Source organism: Phyllostomus hastatus, unplaced genomic scaffold (genome assembly GCF_019186645.2).
Source record: "Phyllostomus hastatus isolate PE091 unplaced genomic scaffold, TTU_PhHast_1.1 phas_contig_58, whole genome shotgun sequence".
Classification (NCBI taxonomy): Eukaryota; Metazoa; Chordata; class Mammalia; order Chiroptera; family Phyllostomidae; genus Phyllostomus; species Phyllostomus hastatus.
Window position 1 is genome coordinate 56,481,228 of NW_025333916.1, and position 21,300 is coordinate 56,502,527.

Genomic DNA, 21,300 nt, shown 5'->3' on the forward strand with positions numbered 1-21,300 from the left:
TCATTATCATTCACTACCAGTATTTGACTAATGACCAGTTTTAATTTAATTGCAGCTTACTGGAAAGAAAAAGAATTTAAAAAAACATTTTGAAGAAGCTTCATGATTTTAACTTTAGAGAAAACTGATGTTCTTCAAAAGAGAAATTGAATTACAGCTGCAAGATTCTGTCAGCAGAGGATGCTAGAAGCTCTTTTCCGAAATCTAGTGAATGTGTTCCTTACCATTTCCCACGTGCTAGTGTGTGAAGGTCTTCATTCTTTACGATGGACACTAGGGGGCAGTAGAGGCACTTTGGCTTTGGAAAGCATCCATTTTTTTCAACTGTCTCCTGCCTACAGTGGAAGGGTAAAAAACCTAAAAACCGTATCTTCTACAAATTGGAACAAGTGAGGTTTAGGTTAAAGTTAATTCTAGAATAATTACTTTTAAAAAAGAATAATGCAGAAAAATGATATTCTTGATGATCTGACAATATCATAACAAATATATTTATAGTTAAAAAAAATCTTAATGCTTTTTAGAGCAGTAACAGCTTCCTGCGTAGGATAAGTTAAATGGCAGGCATGTCAAGGGTATCCTCTTTATAATTTAAGATTTAAGCCTGTAAGGAGAAGAAGTTTATTTCACCGATCACCAGAGTAATCCAATCTTTTAAAAACATATCAGATCTTGTTACTTCCCCGCTTCCCTTGTTGTTTTCCTGTCTGTAAACCCTCCAATTTCTCCCAATCACGTTATTAAGCGGTCAGGGTTTCTTGCCTTGATCTCTAAAGCCCTGCATGACTTGGCCCCTTCGGGTCTCTCTGACTTCAGCCCCTTCCACTGTGTCTCGCCCCCTCTGGTCTACCCACACCCCACCTGCCTTTCTGTTTGCACAGCCGCTGCTCCTGTGCCCTCCAAGAGCCTTTCTGTTTACTGGGTCCTCTGCGGAGTGACACTCAGGGTTTCGCACGGCTTCCTCGCTTTATTTGGGTCTTTGTGCCAGTGTTACCTCTCTGACCACCTTCTAGAAGTACCCCCCTCCCCCACGCCACTGTTCTGCCTGTCACTGCTTTATCTGACGCTGTGTATTGGTTTATTGTCTTTGTCCTCACAGTAATGCAAGTTCCATGAGGGTGGTTACGTGGTCTCTCTCATCACTGTGTCCCTGGTGGCTTGACAGGCGTCTCACACGTAGGAAAGGCTTAAGAAATGTTTGTTGAATAAATTAGTCATCCTTGGCTGTGGTCTTCATTGCTTGTCCCCCTGAACCTTTTACTGAGTCAGGTTAGCCTCTGATCTAGTCACAGTTAGAGTTTAGAGACTCAGGATTCAGTATTTACCCCCACATTTCCAGTGCGGCCCTGCCACAGTTTCCTTGTCAAAAGGCCATCTGCTTCTTAGCTCCTGTTGCCACCGGGGCTTTTGTGTCCTCTCAGGTGGCTGCCAGGAACAGTCTGCAGCGTGGGTCCTTCCTGCAACTGAGCACTGGCCTTTGTTTTGTTCAACGTTTTGTGTAGCTGCAATGTGGATGACACTGCTAGTTTGGGCTGTTTTCTTTGTTTGCAGTGATTAGTGTGTAGTAGGGAAGTTGGGCTAGTTTATGCAGACAATACAAAGTGTGATTTAAGTGCAACGAGGAAGGCAGGAGGGTATGTTTTATCTGACTGTTGGATTGTAGTTTCCTCAGTTACAAGCAAACTGTCAGTATGGTATCCATACATAGATCTATCTAAATGTAGATCTGGAGATACAGATATGTATGTAGTGAGTTGCAAATCCAGCAGATGTCAACTTTCATTACATCTGTGGAAGTGAATGTTAAGGATGTCTTTCACTCCACCCAGAGCCATCACTGCACCCAAAGCCATTGCCAAAGGAGAGTCTAGTTTCAAGTTAGTGAGTTCTTTGTTTATTTTTTCAATTTTATTGTACTGTTTTTGCTATTACAGTTGTCCCAATTTCCCCCTTTTGCCCCCCTCCACCCAGCACCCCCCACTCCCTCAGGCACGCCAGGGCGATCCGCGCCGTCGTCCAGGTCCACAGGGCCTGTGTGTGTGTTCTTTGGCTGCTCCCTTCGCCTTCTTTCTGCCGGTCTCCACCTCCCGCTTCCGCCCGGACAGCTGTCAGTCTGCTCCATGCTTCCACGCTCTGACTCTGTTTTGCTCTGTAGTTTGTTTTGTTCATTAGATTCCACTGCAAGGAAGATCACATGGTATTTGTCTTTCACTGGAGTTACTTCTTAATTGAGAAGGAGAAAATTGGCAAGGGTGACAAATGATTTGAATAGCATAGGATTTAGAGCCTTTGAGAAAATTGATGAAGACCTTGAATATTTTTTGCAAAACATCCGTGTTAATACTCCTGCTAAAGTCAGTCTATAAAGTCTGTGATGCCATGTTATACTGTGATAAGTTTTAGTTGGAAGAATTACCGCATACTTCCCACAATATAATACCTAATTCATTCTTTGTGGATTCTAAGATTTAGTGTATTCTGAGATTTGATGTGCTTATGACCTAAATTTTGTTGAAGTTTAAATAAACTGGTACTAACAAATGTAAAATTTATTCTGAAGTATTTAAAAGAATGTATTTTAGTTTTTCCCATATATTTGAGGTATTTTAATCAAATCTTTTCTAATGCCCCCTCTTATATGAAAATTACTTTTCTTGTAATTGTAATTATGAGAAAATGTTATGTTCTCCTTGTATCCTTTATTAGTTCTTATAGCCATAGGCTTTATCTCCTGGATTCACAGAAACCTTGTCCATCTCTCAAAAAAAAATCCCTTGGTACATTTACTTCTTTCTCAAAACCTTTTTCCTTTACCCAGGGATATTTACTATCATTAGTACCTCCTTTATCCAGGGATGTTTACTGTCATTAGTATTTACTATCATTAGTATTAGTATTTTTTTTAAGTGCACGCTGATATGACAGCTGTCACAGTACAATCTAACAAAATTGTTTCGAATGAAGTTATAGACAACTAAGCACTGCTAGAGCCATCTTATGGGAAAAAAGCGAATGAACTCTTGGGCCAACCCAGTACTTTCTATAAAGTAATGAGATCTCTCTACTCTTTTTTACCTACCCTCCCCATCATTAGTATTGGGCTGGTCCAAAAGTTCGTTTGGTTTTAAAGTAATAATAAAATACACAGTTTTCATTTTCACCAGTAACTTTATTATACAATGTATTCACCATTTTTGTCCCACTACCTTCTGCCGTCTTTCAGGCAACTTACTTCATAATTCCATCTTCCCAAAACTTCTTATCTTTTTGAGAAAAGAGCTGTTCCAGGAGCCTTTTGCAGTCTTCCAGAGAATTGACATTTCTTTTTCCTTTAAGATAATTTTATAAAGAGTGAAATAAACGGAAACCCGAAGGTGCCATGTCTGGTGGATACTCAGATGAGTCAGAACTTCCCAGCTAAACTGTGTGCCTGGTCATCACAGAAACACGCGGTCTTGTGCTATCCTGATGGAAGATCGTGTTTTCTGTTGACTAATTCTGGATGCTTTTGGGGAATGCTGCTTTCAGATGGTCTAATTGGCAGCTGTACTTGTTGGAATTAATCACTTGGTTTTCCGGAAGGAGCTCATAAAAGAGGACTCTCTTCCAACCCTCCCATATACACAGCATCCTTTTCTGTGGATGAAGACCGGCCTGTGGTGTGGTTGGTGGTGGTTTGTGTTGTTTGCCCCACTGTCTCTTCCGTTCCACATAGTTGTAAAGTATCCACTTTTCATCGCCCATCACAGTTTGGTTTAAAAACGGAACGTCTTTGTTATGATTCAGTGGAGAATCGCATGTGGAGATAAGGTCCAGAAGGTTTTTTTTTTTTGCTTAATTTATGTGGAACCCAAAGCGATTAACATAACCAAGATGGTGTAAATGATTTTCAGTGCTTGATTTGGATATTTTGAGCTATCTCCCACATGGTATAGCATTGATTGTTCTCATGTCTCAATTTGATCACTGTCAAATTCGATTGGCCTACCTGACTGTGGAGCATCGTCCAGCGAGAAATCTCCAGCATGAAACTTTGCAAACCACTTTTTACATGTTCAATCAGTCACAGCTCCTTCTCCGTACACTGCACAAATCTTTTTTGTGTGTGTTCCTGTTACATTTTTACCTTTCTTAAAATAATAAAGCATAATATGACAAAAATGTTGCTTATTTTCTTCCAGCTTCAGTATTAAAATGGCTACACAAAAATTTTATCAGTTTTGATTTTTTAAAAAATTTATGCTTGCCCTGGCTGGCATAGCTCAGTGGATTGAGCGTGGGCTGTGAACCAAAGCATTGCAGGTTCGATTCCCAGTCAGGGCACATGCCTGGGTTGCAGGCCACGGCCCCCAGCAACCGCACATTGATGTTTCTCTCTCTCTCTCTCTTTCTCCCTCCCTTCCCTCTCTAAAAATAAATAAATAAAATCTTTAAAAAAAAGTATGCTGATATGAAAGCTGTCACAATACAATCTAACAAGATTGTTTCTAATGAAGTTAAAGACACCTAAGCACTACTAGAGTCATCTTATGGAAAGAACAGCATGAACTCTTTGGCCAACCAAGTACTTTCTATAAAGTGATGAAATCTTTCTACTCTTTTTTTCCCCTTCTTCTTTGCTCCCTACACTGAGTTTTTCCCCCTCCACACTTTATATTTTTGATCTTAGGTTTAGAGGTTTGAATTATTCACACTTCATAATTCTATTAATAGTATTATAATTGGCTCTTCCAAAGTCTTTCATGTGTTACTTATCTATGTGGAATCTTCTCCTTTTATCTTTTGCTTTTATTTTTTCTTTTCTTTCCAGTTTTTTTGTGTCTTCCAATATATCCCTCACTTCTTGGCTCTGTTTCACTCATGTTTAATTTTATCTTAAACCCTTCTTAAAAAAAGAAAGCTGAATTAAGTGTAATTAAAATTTTTTCCTATTTCTCAATCCCAGTTTAATATGTTAAAATTTTACTTAGGGTGGTTTTATTGACTGGTTTTATTTTCTTCTGCCTTTCCAGCCATAAAGTATTCCTAAGAACAGGGGTTATGCAATTAGTTTTTGTACTCCTTTAAATATTAAAGAAGACAGAAGACAGCAAAGGCACATCAGTTGTCCAGTTTAGTAGGGATAAACAACGCACTTGAAGAATATATGCACCTCTGTGTTCATTGCAGCATTAGTTACAATAGCCAAGATCTGGAAACAGCCCAAGTGCCCATCAGCAGATGGATGGATAAAACAGCTGTGGTACATTTACACCATGAAATACTACCTGGCTATAAAAAAGAAGGAAACCTTACCATTTGTGACAGCATGGATAGACCTAGAGATTATCCTGCTATGTGAAATAAGGCCGTCAGAGAAAAACAACCGAATGGTCTCACTTGTGCATGGCATGTAGTGAACAAAATAAAACTGATGAACAAAATAGGAACAGAGGCATGGATACATGGAACAGACTGACAGCTGTCTTGGGTTTCTCAGTCCTCATACAAGTATGAAAAGTTATTTAACAATGTACTCTTAAGTCGTGTTACTGAGACATGTTCTCCAGGGTTGCTGCTTGCTCTGCGGCATTAAAGGGTTTGAAGGTGATTCAGAGGCAGTTTGGGAAGAGCTGCTCACGGAAGGATTGAAACCAGCTGTGAGAATGAGCTAGGAAATTGTCTTTTCTTTCTGCAATATTTTAGACATGTAACTTGACATTTGTGGAGAAAGATGTTAAACATTTGATAAATGGTTTATTTTGAGCTTACCTAAAGTTTAGCAGGCCATTATTTTTTAGTTTTGGTAAAGTATGCATAACATAAAATTTACAATCTTAACCATTGAAAATGTATAGTTCAGTAGTGTTACATTGCTGTGCAACTGATTTCTGAAACTTTTTCATTGTGTGAAGCAGAAACTATATGAGTTCAACAATATCCCCCAATTTCCCTCTTTCCTTAGTCCTGGCAACTGCTATTCTACTTTCTGTCTCCATGAATTTGACTACTGTAAATACCTCCTATAAGTGGAATCATACAGTATTTGCCCTTCTGTTACTGGCTGATTTCACTTACCATGATATCCTCCAGGTTCATCTGTATCGGAGCATGTATAAGAGTTTCCTTCCTTTTTAAGACTGAATAACATTCCCTTGCCCTTCCGGTTTCCCCATTTATCCACTGATGGACTCTGGGGTTGCTTTCATCCTTTGGCTGTCGTGACTAATGCTGCTCTGAATGTGGTGGGTGTACAAACATTTCTCCAGGGTCTAGCTTTCAATTCTTTTGGGTATAAAGGTTCTGTCCAGGGGATATCCAACCATGTAATATGAAAAATAGAGACATTTACTGAAGAAGATACAAGATAAAAGAAACATTGCATCTAGGACAATGATGCCTCAGTCCCCTTCAAAGCAGGCACCTTGGGACCTCACACAGTCCTCCCTATTGCCATCAGCTGCCCCATGGTATTTTCCTGAATGTCATTGAAGGTCTGAAATCTCTTTTTTTAGTTTTGGGAAAAGCCAGAAGTCGCAGGGTACCTAATCTGGGCTGTGGTGGGGCTGAGTCACCTGGATGATTTGCTGTTTTGCCAAAAAACTCTGCACAAGATGTAATGCATGAGTGGCTACACTGTTGTGATGAAGTTGCCAGTCACCACTTGCCCATAGCTGCAGCCTTCTGAATCATCCAAATAATTTCTGTGGAGGAATGTTCAAGCTTAACACGTAATTTAATGCAGATTTCTTGCTCTCATCTCTCAGTCATTTTGAATGCAACATCCACACAGTACACATGCTCACTCAATGGTGTCTACCACCCCCACTGACCGGTACAGTGAAGTCATCATTGTCCACACATGCACAATCCAGTTCACTCTCCTTGCTGCCAGGTTGTATTGATGCTGTGCAAACTGTTCTTGATATATTGACAATGGTCGCAGTTTTTCCAGACAGACCTCGTATATTCAGAAGTGGAAATGCTGGATCATGTAGCAATTCTGTTTTTAACTTTTTGAGGAACCACCATACTTTTCCATGGCAGCTGTACCGTTTCCTTCCGGCAGTGCATAAGGGTTCCATTTTCCGAACATCATTGCCAACACTTCTTTTTTCTACTCTATTCTTTCTTTTAAAAAATGATAGCCATCCTTATTGGGTGTGAAGTGGTATCTCATTGTGGTTTATATTTGCATTTATTTCCCTAATGATTAGTGATGTTGATGGCCTTTTCGTATACTTGTTGGCCATCTGTATATCTTTGGAGAAATATCTAGTCAAGTCCTTCCTCAGTTTTTGAATTGGGTTGTTTAGGTTTTTGCTGTTGAGTTGTAGGAGTTCTAGATGGTGTCAGATGCATGGCTTGCAAATGTTCTCCTGTTCTGTAGGTCGCCTTTCCATTGTGTTGATTGTGTCTTTGATGCACGAGCGCCTTGCTGAGTTTTTGAAAACTCACATCAAATTACATGGCTCACAACTTAAATTTTAGATTCTTGACGTTGTATAAAATCTGGCTTCTAACTCACTCTGTGGATCTGTATCTGTATATACACACTGGGTGGGGCATACGTAAGTTTACAGTTGTGAGTACACAAAACAGTTTATTCTTATAATGTTTATTAATTATTGGATTATTTTTTCATATGAACAACTGTAAACCTACCTTTGCCCCAAATGTAAATAAATAATGTACATGTTATATATTATACCTATACATATACACATTGTACACATACATGTATATTGAACACATGACACCCTTTCCCTTTTTCCTGCCCAGGAATTTAAACTGTAGCCATGCAAAAATATTTGCAGTTCAGAAAGTGTCAAGATTCATCTTATTCTCTTCTGGATGTCTTCCACATTCACCCAGAGAACCTTTATTTTTCCAAAGACACCTCAAACGTTTCTTACGAAACCTTTTGCAGTCACACCGTGCTTCGCTAGGCCGAGTGGGAGTGCGCACTGGACTGTGTGCTCTTCTCTCGCGGCCTCTGAGACACTCCAGTTCGCCTGTGTGGCTCCCTGCCTGTTGCTGCTTTAGCGCACGGACAGTCTTCTGTGAACAGCCTTTGTTGTTGGTCATTTCATCTTTAATGTAACTGTAGTTCCTGGTATGTGGTATGAAATTAAATACTTAGTTAAGTGTTTGTTAAGGGAATGTATGAATAGTGAGTGAATGAATAAGTGAATTATTGTGAAGTCAACCTCACTGGATCTCCAGAGTGACCCAAGAACAGACTCTGCTTCTGGTTGCATTGGAAACCATTTCCCAAGCAGTTTCTGGGAGGAAGGAGCTCTCATCTTCCAGCTCCTGGCTGGTGGTCCCCCTTCCCTCTAGCCCCCAGCCACTTTGTGGCAGATCTGTGTTACTAGGTAGACTTCGTATTGTGGGTTATAGTACCATACTATATATGGTATACAGTGAAAAATACATACCGTACATACAAAATTAAATTGCTTTTTTTCCCACTTTTTTACTGTTGTTCAAGCACTGTTATTTCCATCCCCCCCCCCCCCCTGCCCCATAAAAATTGCTTTTTAAAGGAATGACAGCTATACCCCAGAAAGGTTATTTCTGACTCGCAAGCCCTCTGAAAACACTGCAGGGACGTAAGTCGGTGGGATCGCTCATGTTGCTCAGATGTGCCTGCGGTCGCCACTGTCAGTGGGAGTGACCCGAAGAGCCTGGGAAATCCTTTTTCGCTCGGCACTGAGAACCAAGCCAAACGACAACTGGTATCTTTCCCCCTCTCCAGTGGTGCCTGCAGCAGCTCTTGTTATGAATCCTGGTAATAAATGACTCCAGCGAAGTCCTGTAGTTTATGATGTCCCCTGGCAGGAAAACCTTGAAAACATTTCACTGTTATAGCAGATTTTGCCCCAAGCCATATTTCAAAGCGTCATTAGTAAAAGTCCTGGAAAAAGAACAGTCGCCACCGAGTGATATGCTACCAAGAGATGGATTGCTGCTGTTTTAGATGATGTAGCTGTGCCAATTATACGTGCTTTTTATGAGTTATGCCCTACGTGGGTTCCAGTAAAACTTTGATTTTAAATGTAAACAACATTTATTTAAACATTTATTTTACTTCTAATGTAAATACTGAGTTCTGTGTTCTTGTAAGTTTTTTCTTTAAATGTCAGAAGCTGTCTATATATAGGCACGCTCTGCATTGAACTCAGTGAAATAATCTTCATCCCTCCTTTTGGTGACTGTTTCTGTTTCCTGACTGAAGAAAAAGTAATTCATTATGAAATGAAACACAGACGATAATAGATTCTTCTCTAAGTGAAACATTTGAACTGTTTTCCTGTTTCTTGCAAGAATACTTAGGACTTCTGTACGAGATTTTACTGCTTACAAATATTGTCTATTGCAAATGGAGTAGTGACTTAAGTAATTTAATAGAAGGGTAGTCCAGAATTCCCTTGTCCACCTTTTAAGTTACCTTGGAATTTGTGTTGGAATATTGGTATCTATGAAATAGTGTACCACGGTAAGCGGTACCATGACCTCCTGGTCTGGAAATACACTGCACACTCTCCAGCGGTCCCTCGGGTCACTGTGCGGGAAGGGTGTTTGTTCAGTGTCTCTTGGTTCCTAGTTGCCTTCCTCGCTGCTCTGGGGTGGCAGCGGACTTCAGGAGCCTCTGAGATGCAAACAGTCAAAAACAAAACTGCCTCTATTTCCCTGTGCTTGCACCTTTAAATCTGCTGTTAGTCTCGGGTATGGCCATTTGGTCTTCAGAGGTTTTCGCTTTTTGGAAATCCAGTTATCCCCCGACTCGCACTCACCAGGCTCACCTGATGGGTAGCACCTGCCCTTCTGTATGGACATAAACACTCATATCTGAAGGTACATTAAAAGTTACAGTCTAATGTGCTCTACAGTATAAAGTGGACCTTGGGCCATTTATTCATTCCGAAAACCTTTGGTTGCATCTGCCCCCCACATACAACGTTTATGGACTAGAGATCCAGCAATGAGATTCAGATACCTAGTCTTTGAGAAGTGTCCGTTTTGCGGTTTGATTAGGGCGTGGTGGGGAGGGAGACAGGTCGGGAATGACAGTGTGTCGTGGTAAGTCTGTGTTAGAGACAAGGAGAGGTTGTCAGAGCTGGGAGTGTTGGGAAGTGGAGCAGACCACAGCTGAGCGGGGAAGAGAAGCCCGGGTGTGGACCAAGAGGGTGTGACCAGAGAGGTAGGAGATGAGCTTTAGAATAAACGGTGGCTGTCGTTTACTGAGCTCTGACTTCACACCAAACTGAGTTAAGAGCAGGCGCCATTCCCCTCAGCTTGGAAGCGAGGAAACCGAGAGTCCTGACCCCCCCGAGCCCGTGGCAGGGTCCGTGAGAGGCATTTAAAAACCCCGTCTCCTCCCACGATGGAGGGAACGGTTGAGTAGTCGTCTCACTCTGTTGGAAGGTCAGGTGTGCAGTTAAGTTCTGAAGTGTCCAGGGACATGTATAGTGGCTTGTTTATTCATTTGAGGAATGGTTACTGTGAGTCTCTTTAAGTGCCAAGGACTGTGCTTGGCCTTAGGAATTACATGACAAGTGCCAAAGTGCAGAGGCAGAAGGGTGGAGGAAAGCAGAGACCCTGAGCGCAAACTCTAGGGCAAGGATGCTTGCTTGCAGAGGAAAACAATGATACAGCAGTAACTGTTGGGGGTGGGGGTGGTGGTGGTGCGCTCACATACACTTAATATGAGAAGCACTTTGTCACATGCCGAGGAGACAGAGCCATAGTAGGGGAAAGATTTAAGATAAACTAGGAAGAACTGGTGATTGATTGGGTTCATCAGAGGTCCTAAAGAATGGTGACAGGGACCAAAGTCTGTTAGATTGCGCATATTTAACTAGGGAGGTTTCAAGACAGCACTAGTGTGAATGGCCGTGGGATTTTAATACGATCGCCCTGCTCTTGGATAATGGAGACTGGACTAACCAAAACTTTTTATTCAGATGGTCACTGCGACCTCGTTTGCTTTTTGCCGTCCATCTTCTGCCTTTCTCGGTGCTTCTGTCTGCTCCCCTGTCCGTCACGGCAGTTGTTACACTGGTCAGAGGCATCCATCGATAGCTCCCCTCGGGCCGCATCCTTCCCGGGAGGGGGTGGGCAGCGGCTCTGTCTAATTCCACTCAGCATCTGGCGCAGTCTCCCTGTGGTAAATGTTTGCTGAATCATGAATCAGTGGCTCAGGTCCTTACTTATACCATATTGGAACAGCAGACGGTTTTTGTTTTTAAGGTTTTATGGGTTAAAAGGTAATATCTACCCTGTACAGATTTTGTTTTCTATTGTAAAGTAAGTACAAAAGTACTTTCAGATGTGCCCGAGTACCAGTGAAAAGAGGACTTTCAATATTTTGGGTACTGGGAAGGCCTTCTGGTTTCACACGCTCTAGAGAAATTTTTAGGTTTATCTCATTAGAGATTGAAGATAAATTCATTCCCAGCTCAAAGTAGCCAATTGTAATCTATCTAGGTGTGCAGAAATAAGATATCCTCACCTTTTTAATTTCCTGATTTTTAAAGCTTTGTGTTAAAACATCAGTGATGCGGTTTTTAAAAACTGTCTTTCCTGTGAATGTGGTATGTGTGCTTCCACCCAGATGTGTTACATTGCTCACCAGTGGCGTGCGGTTTTCCCTTTTCAGAACCCTGTCCGAAGGATTCCGGACTCGCACGAGATCACGCTGAAGCACGGCACTAAGACGGTGAGTTTAAAAGTGTGGTTCTGCCCTCTCTGTGACGGGACCCTTCTGGAAAAGTGGGCTGATACGCTAACATTTGTATTAAGGCTAATTACACAGTCCACTAATAACACAAATGCTATAGTCATTAAGGAAAGGTTATTTTTCCCTTCAGCCAAAACAGCCATTGGGTTCCCTTTAAAATAGGAGCAATTAGTATTGTCATTGTTATGGTTGGCTTTAAAACCTCGTTTTCTTCGCTGTAAGAACATTACAAATGAAAAGAAGAAGTGGAACGCAAGTACAGCTTTCTTTTTTATGGTGTGGGAAAATTTCTCATTATTCTTAGCTGTGTTTCTCTATTAGTAAAAGGCCTGAGTTCATTTTTCAAATGAATGTTGAGATAAGAACTCAACATAATATAGTCACTGTATTATTGCTCTTAGATTAGATTACTTAGATGTATAGATTTTATATTTATATTTATTTTACTTGAAGATTAATAACACATTTTTTGAGATACAAGATGAAATTGTTGTATCTTATTGCTAAACCATTACAAAGTGGTAGTTGAATGAATGAAATATGCTTATGAATAAATGAAAGAATAAAGTTGTCTTGCTTCCCTTTACAATTAAGCTGCCTTTTTCTAGTTGTCTGACGTGTAAAGAGGAAAGAAAATATGTTCCATAATGAGTGCAAAAACATCAACCAATAGAAATAGACCTAGAAATGACACAAACAATAGAATTCTAATAGACAAAGATGTTAACACTAACATTCTGCCTAAATGTTTTGCTTTTGAAAATATGATTTATACAAAAATATTTACTTAAAATGTTATTTTAAATGAATATTTTTAAATGCCTGATTTTTAATTTCTACTATGAACACTAAATATTTTTAAATGCCTTATTTTTAATTTCTACCACGATACATGTTGATACATATAGCTCACATAAACAAATGCTGTTTGGGGTCTTCAGTGGACTTTAAGAGGGTAAACTGTCTTGAAACCAAAGTGTCTGAGAACTATTATTGCCTTAAGGAGTTATTTCCATGTAGTTGTTGGTATTATATTTTATTATGTTAGACTTCTGGTATTTGTATTCTGAAATTGCGATAATATTTCACCGATGCTCATGTTTTTAGGTGTAAGGACAATAATTGTAGACTGATAGTACTGAAAAGGAAGCTTTCCTTTTAGTTCAGTTTTTATAACTGAGAGATTGTTCGTGTGTTTTATATGTTTTATTTAAATATTTCTATTTTGCAAATCAAACTTTATCTTTTAATTTGTTTGCTTTATCCTCACCTGAGGACATTTTTTTCATTGCTTTTAGAGAGAGAGGAAGGGTGGGAGGGGGAGAGAAGGAGAGAGAGACAGAGCCAGAGCCAGACATCAGTGTGTAAGAGAAACATTGATCAGGTGCCTTTTCCACCGGGGACCGACCCGGGGTCAACCGGGAATTGACCAGGAACCAAACCCGTTGATTCTTGGGCCCCGGCTGGTGTGGCTCAGTGGGTCGGAGTGTTGTCCCATAACCAAAAGGCTGTGGGTTCTTTTGCCAAAAGGCACATGCCTAGGTCGTGGGTGTGATCTCTGGTGTGTACCGTCCTCAGTCCGGGTGTGCATGGGAGGTGACAGCTAATGCTTCTCTGTCACGTCGATGTCTCTCTCTTCCTCTTCTTCCCTCTCCAAAGACAAGGAAAAACGTGTCCTTGGAGGAGGATAAAAACACAACAAAACAAAATATAAAAAACCCGTCACCCTTTGGTCCATGGGACGGTGCTCCAACCAACTGAGCCACACTGACCAGGGCAAATTTTATATTTTAAAGAAATATTTAAAAGTAATGAAAGTTATTTTACACATTGAAAATCAATTAGTGCTTCTAATTGTACTGTTAGGTTAACTCCTTTTTTTTGTAGTTGTGCCTTTGCCCTGCATGTATTTCAGTTTCCAGGAAATATATCAGCTGTTAGGAAAGTGACTCTCTTATGTGTTTTTCCCCCACTAGTAGTTGTAAGAATACTTACCCACTCACAGTAAGGAGAGTACTGAAACAGATCCCATATTACTTGTCTCTGAGCCCTAACAATGATGTGTGTAAGGCCAGTCTTGTTCCCCATATACTTTGCCTTTCTAGTAAACCTCCACTGCCTGCACCTCCATGCATTGACCCTGTGGGATTCTAGAAAAGTGAATTCCAGACTTCATATCATTTTACCTCTGAATATTTCAGTATGAGTCTTTGAGAGAGGAGGTTAGTCTGTCTCTCTTCCTCCTTCTCTCCCTTCTTTCTCATAGTCGGAGCACCTTTATTACATCTAACTTTTTACAATAATTATTTAATATCATCTAATCCCATGAGTGTGCACATTCCTTCAATTGTCCTGTACCCATTTCTGCAGTTAGTGTGTTCACATCAGTGTCCGAATGATGCCGGGCTCTCTCTCAGCCGAGTCATCGTCGTTTGTCACGTCTCTGGACCTGCAGCAGCTCTGCTCTCCCTCTCCCTCCTTGACGTTGAAGAAATGTATCTGTTCGGTGAATGTACTTGCTGTGGTCAACTGTGTTTTACTGTGTGATAGTCAACCGAACATTTCCAGTGAGCGAGATCCCGTAGTGTGGTTCGATGTTACTGATCTTTGTTTATTACACGAAATAGGAATTGTTGGATACTGGTATAGTTCCAAACACTACTTCTTCACTTTCATTTTTCTAGATAAATGTGAACAGTATATCAACACTGGAAAATTGTCTCTAAGAAAGTCAACAGACTATTATTGTTCACAAATGTTTATCTGTGTGTATTAGCGTATCCTCAGTATTATGGGCCAAGATAGCCTCCATAACTTGTTGGATGCTAGACTTACGTACGTTAAAGTACTGCTGTTTTCTGCTGCTCCAGGTGTAAGTTGTACGGTATTCCCCTCTTCACCTAACAAGTGTTTGCTTTGTGATGGGTCATAGCCTCGTTCCTTTAAACAGTGTAGCTCCCAGCAATCCCGGTCTGGTGGAGACAGTTCTTCCCAAGGAACCCACTCCCAACTTTCTTGGTTTTTAGGCTCCGCATTGGTTCTGCATCATGAATCACATCCGCTTGTCTTTTTGTTAATATAATAACGTAATGGAAATTCTGTTTCTCAACCAAAGAACTTACAACTTAGACAAAGAGAACATGTTTTCGGTGAAGAGCAGCTTCTTCCCAGGTTTTCCTTTTGTGCATGTTCCTCCCAGTTGACACTGAACTCCAGATGACTCCAGGAAGCTGGACGCTGCAGGCTCGGAACGAGCCTCCCCTCCTCCCCAGGAGGACGCGATGAGGAGGCCTGCAGCTCCCCATCACTCCTCCTACCCCGACTCCAGGCCTCCGCCCGCCCATGTGGCTCCCACGGTGGTCATAGGGGGGGACTGGCACTTCCTCCTGAGGGCTGACGGGCACGGATCGACCAGCCACAAGTGGCTGTGCAGTTTCAGGTTGCACTGAGTTGAGGCGGACATTGGAGGGACGCCTCTTCCGTTTGAGCAGGAGGGAAGGCTAGAGTGGGCGTGGAGGCAGGTGAGTTTGGAGTTGGTGGGAGCAGAAGTTCCTTCTTGGACTTTAAAGCTACTGTTTATTTTTATTTTGATTGTTTTAAGTTTCAAGACATGTTATTTGGGCATAAAAGTGACTTAGTTTTCATATGTATGCTTTTTAAAACATATTTAGAGTACATATCTAATATAAACAAGTTATTAATTTATATATAGTTTTCTTACACAATTGACCCTTGAACAATGTGGGATTAGGGTGCTTAGCCTACACAGTCAAAACTCATGTATAACTTTTTTTAAAAAGATTTTATTTATTTATTTTTAGACAGAGGGGAAGGGAGGGAGAAAGAGAGAGAGAGAGAGAAACATCAGTGTGTGTTTGCCTCTCATGTGGCCCCAACTGGGGACCTGGCTGGCAACGCAGGCACGTGCCCTGACTGGGAATTGAATGGGTAACCCTTTGGTTCGCAGGCCAGTGCTCAATATACTGAGCCATACCAGCCAGGGCTCATGTATAACTTCTTTAAAAAAGAGATTTTAGAGAGGGGGGAAGGGAGGGAGAAAAAGAGGGAGAGAAACATTTATTGGTTGCCTCTCTAATGTGTCCTGTCCAAGGACCGAACTCAAAACCTAGGCAGGTGCCCTGACTGGGAATTGAACCAGCAACCTTTTGCTTTGTGGGATGACACCTGAGCAACTGAGCCACAGTAGTCAGGGCACGTTTATAACTTTTGACTGAAAAACTTAACTGCTAATAGCCTAGTGCTGGCCAGAAGCCTTACAGATAACATAGTCAATTAACACATACTTTGTATGTTATATGTATTATATACTGTATTACAGTGAAGTAAACTAGACCAAAGGAAATGTCATTAAGAAAATTATAGGGAAGAGAAAACACATTTACAGTACTGTACTGTATTTATTGATACTGTAAGTTTATGTTGTCTGTTTACAAGATGAAAAAAATATGTGTAAGTGGATCCACATAGTTCGAAACTGCTGTTCAAGGGCCAACTGTTTTCTGAAATCAGTGTTTGCAGCAGCAGTTGATGGATGTCCATTATTTTGTCAATATCTGGTGTAAGTTGCGGCACTTCTGTTGCATTTAATTATATTTCAAGTGAATGTATTAGAACTGGTGTGGAGTAGCTTCCTTTATATGAAACTTCGATCCTCTCGCTGCCTCGCACGTACACGGTGCGCACGGTAAATGTTCCTACTGCAGCTCCTCCCTCCTGAGAGGGCGCAGGTCCAGGGACCTCCTGCTTGGGCAGAATGCTCAGTGTCGCCCACGGGCAGTGACTTCCTCACTGGACATCACACGTGGATTGGACCGAGGAAAGTTCACAGCAGAAGCAAATGTTTTATGGAACCAATATAAGTGCTATTTGAGGGGGGGATTTAAGTTCTGGGCTTTATTTTAATAACTTAGGGGTAGGAACTAATGAGTAGTTAGTAATAGTCAATTCTTTTTAAAATGATAAATTGTAATGAGATACAAAATAAAAATGTTCAAATGTGAGAGCAAAATTAATTAAACATCTTATGAGCTGTCATTACTGTTAGGTAAATTTGATAAAAAATAATTGTTTAATGTGACTATGCCATATGCACAAGATAATTTCTTATTTGTCCGACTTTGTTAAGTAAATTTTTAAAATTATTTTTTAAAAGATTTTTATTTATTTATTTTTAGAGAGGGAAGGGAGGGAGGAAGAGAGAGAGAGAGACACGTCAATATTCAGTTGCTGGGGGCTGTGGCCTGCAACCCAGGCATGTGCCCTGACTGGGAATCAAACCTGCGAAGCTTTGGTTCGCAGCCTGCGCTCAATCCACTGAGCTACGCTAGCCAGGGCTTGTTAAGTAGGTTTCTTAAAGTGCCCATTGGCATTACTTACTCTGGTAATTTTAGGTTCATGTGTTCTTCATTTATTTGGTGGTAAACTACCTTGAAAGTTTTCCTCAGAATTGTTTACCGAGAGAGCTGAATTGTTTGTGAGATTTCTACTGATATACTAAGGCAGCTTCGTTTGTCATGTGGAGTTGCAATGAAAGCTGTTCTGGGCACATGGTCTATAAGCTGGGACAAAACTAGTGATTAGAGACATTAAACTATTTCTGTTATTTGAAAAGAAATTATACTCACGATGCCAAAGTCAAACAGTGCAGAAGGTGCTGTGCCCTCTCGCTGTCCAGAAGCAGAACAGTCGCTGGTCTGCACTTCCAGTGCCCGTAAGACAGGAGATGGGGGAGCGGAAGGAGACGGGGGTTGTAATGAACTTGAAGTCGCTCTTCTCCAATGACTTTTTGTTTTTTTTAACCAGGTTTCTGCTTTGGGTCTGGACCCCTCAGGTGCCCGCTTGGTGACTGGAGGATATGACTATGATGTCAAGTTTTGGGATTTTGCTGGAATGGACGCTTCTTTTAAGGCATTCCGGTCCCTGCAGCCCTGTGAATGGTATGTGTCGTTCACTGTGACGCCTTCACATTGGAAGGCAGAGGGAGTGCTCTTGTCGTCTGAATTCCACCGATAATGGTTTGAACCAAAATATAGACCTTTATTATCCAAATGAAAGTAAAATGCATCTTAATTTTTTTTCATTTAGTTTCATCAACCTACGTTTGAAGACATTTTCTGTCTTTTGTTGTTTTTAGAAATATACTTCTATTTAGAAATTGCTACCTTGTCTAATTTAGTGTGAAACATCCCATAACTGCTGGGTAATCTTATGTGTGTGTACAACATATGCCAAGAGGCATCCAGGTGCTCATGGGTGCTGTGTTGTGTGGGTGTGGTCAGCTAGATTTGTACCAGAAAACGCTTAACCTGTTGCTATCACAAGCCATCCCCTTATTCCTACTTTTGACCATATTTCATCTTTTAGCATACTGGATACAAAAAAAATATGGATTTTTATTGGTCAAGCTGGAGTCTAGTTAACTTGCATAATGTACGTTGGAAATGGGCTCTTATTGAGGACATTTAGAGATGGTGAAGATAAATGGATTAGCTGAAATTACTTAAACCCACTTTTCTACTCTTGCATGAGTGGGGTTTAAGAATCTAGTTTTGCTTTTTAATCTGAACTGTTAAGGATGATTGTTTTTTTAAAAAATTTTTTATTTATTTAATTTTAGAGAGAGGGGGAGAGAAACATCAATGTGTGGCTGCCCCTCACACTCCCTCTACTGGGGACCTGGCCTGCAACCTAAGCATGTGCCCTGACTGAGAATTGAACCGGTGACGCTTTGGTTCGCAGGCCTACACTCAATCCACTGAGCCACGCCAGCCAGGGCAGGATGATATTTTTGTTAAACTTAATATCCACCTGTTAACTCCAGAGTCCGTCAACGATATGGAGAAAGTGTCTGTCTCTAGACTGTTGGGTGTTTGCACCCATTACTTATGAAAGTGGTAGTTGGGGCATCTCAGTGGCTAGAGAGTGGAGATTTTTCTGAAGCCAGAACAACAGGTCATATGAATGTTTTTGCCTACTTGCTAATAAATGCTTAGATGATAAGTGTCTCTGTGTATTATAGATCAGAACTGGGTCTGACACTTCAGGTTTCTCTGGCAGCTGCAGTTATCCATCAAAATAACCATTTTGACTTAAGTGGCTCTGGTCAGTTTTCTAACAAATCATACGGACTTGTAAATTTTGAAGTCATAAGTCTTAAGCGCTCTACAAAAGACTTGAGAATTCCCTAAATGAACAGAGCAGATCTATAATCAATTGGAAATGGAAAAACAAAATGGAAAAAAACTAGTATCTCCAATGATGTCTAGATTTAAAATAGCTCTCATGATTTAAAATAATAGTGTGTTATCTCGAGTTAGTATGTTGACCTTTAAAAAAATGCACAGAAACTCTGCTGTTAATCCCTTTCCCCACGGGATGGTGTCTTGATTCACATGGGGACTGGGCTCGCCTTCCCCTTTACACTTGTCCGCTGACTTGCTCAGGACTGCCCCCTGCTGTCAGCCCTGACAGAGGTAATGGTCCTCTCTGAATAGACCACATCTCATGAGTCTCAAGCCAGTGCCCTATTACTAAACTATGCCATCCCTTCATGCTCATAATTGAAAATGCAGAAAAGCCCAAGAATGAGCTTATTTTTCTTCTATAATTGTTGCATCTTGTATATAATAGTGAGCTATCAAATATTAGCTGGGAAGAAAGAATTCTGACAATTCATGTAAAAGTAATGTAAACTCTGACACTGTAAACATTATGTGAATGTTACTCTTTTAAACCATGAGAACTGTTTAACTTTGCCATATTTGCCTCTAACCTCCAAATAATGTGACCACTTTTTATGCCAATGGTTTTCTGATCAACATGTCTGTCTATATCTGTAATCCACTTTTTACTGGGAAAAATTTCAAACAGAGAGAAAAACAGAGGGATAGTTTAACAGCCATCAGCCCTTTACCTTGATTTAATAGTTATAAACATTTTTCTGTATTTGCTTCACTCATTTTGTAATTTTTGAAGTATTTAAAAGTAAAGACAGACATAACTTTTACTTTGAAATGCTCCAGTTTATATCTTTCAAAAATAAAAGACATTTTTATAATTGGACAGTTATGTACAAAAAAAAATGAAACTAGATCACTAGCTTACACCATACCAAGAATAAACTCAAAATGTATTAATGACTTATATGTAAGACTCAAAACCATAAAAAGCCTAGAAGAAAACATAGGCAGTAAAATCTTGGATATTTCTCCTAGCAGTATTTTTTCTGATATGTCTCCTTGGGCAAGGGAAACAAAAAGTAAATAAATAAACAAAGAGGACTACAGTCAAATTAAAAACTCTTTGCACAGTAAAGGAAACCATCAACAAAATGAAAAGACAGCCCACCTGAATGAGAGAACATACTTGCCGATGATATATCTCCTAAGGGGTTAATATCCAACATTTATAAAGAACTTGTACAACTCAACACTGAAAAAACAAAAAATCCAATTAAAGAATAGGCAAAGGACCTAAATAGACACTTCTCCAAAGAGGACGTACAGATGGCCAATAAATATATGAAAAAATGCTCAATGTCACTAATCATTAGAGAAATGAAAACTGAAACCACAATGAGGTACCACCTCACACCTGTGAGAATGGCTACCATCAATAAATCAACACACAAGTGCTGGAGAGGATGGGGAGGAAAGGGATCCATCATGCACTGTTGGTGGGAATGCAGACTGGTGCAGCCACTGCAGAAAACAGTATGGAGTTTCCTCAAAATATTAAAAATGGAATGCCTATGACGCAGCGAGTCCACTTCTGGGAATGTGTCTAAAGGTACCTGAAACACTGACTCAAAAAAAAATATGCACCCCTGTGTTCATTGCAGCACTACTTGCAATAGGCTTGATTTGGAAGCAGCCGAAGTGTCAGTGAGTTGATGAGTGGAGAAAAAACTGTGGTACATTTACCCAGTGGAATACTACTCAGCTGTAAAAAAGAAGGAACTCTTACCTTTTGCAACAGCATGGATGGACCTGGAGAGCATTATGCTAAGTGAAATAAGCCGGTCAGAGAAAGACAAGTACTGTTGGATTTCACTCATATGTGGAATCTAATGAACAAAAATAAATAAACACAAAATAGAAACAGACCATTAGATACAGAGAACAGAGTGACAGATGTCAGAGGGGAGGGGAATTGAGGATCTGGGTGAAGTAGGTGAAAAGATTAAGCAGACTCCTCCCTGCAAACTCACAGACACGGACAGCAGCACGGCCATTACCGGAGGGAAGGGAGGGGATGGGGGGATATGTGGTGGTGGGGAGAGACTGGCCTGTGGGCGGCGCATACACAGTGTAACACACAGACAGACGTGTGTTATTGTAGAACTGTGCACTTGAAACCTGTGTAATTTTATGAACCAATGCCGCCCCAATAGAGTCAATGGAAAGTTTTAAAAAATAATAAAAACAAAAATGCAGACATTTTCCTATATAAACATAGTTTCCTTATTGCTCCTAACAAGTCTAGAGTTCCTTAATATTCCAATAACCATTCCCTGTTTAAATTTCCCGACTTGCCCTTAAAATGTGTTGCAGCGC

General features: G+C 40.6%; 1 protein-coding gene and 1 pseudogene across 1 annotated transcript in view; one reads left to right on the forward strand and one right to left on the reverse strand.

The window, feature by feature from the left end:
• Window positions 1–21,300, forward strand: part of WDR70 (WD repeat domain 70) — a 228,920-nt gene that overhangs the window by 29,124 nt on the left and 178,496 nt on the right. Inside the window, exons 6-7 of the mRNA XM_045848124.1 lie at window positions 11,645–11,704; window positions 17,549–17,682. Of these exons, the coding sequence (XP_045704080.1) occupies window positions 11,645–11,704; window positions 17,549–17,682 (194 nt within the window). The remainder of the gene's footprint in view (window positions 1–11,644; window positions 11,705–17,548; window positions 17,683–21,300) is intronic.
• LOC123824910 lies at window positions 14,105–16,012 on the reverse strand (annotated as a pseudogene).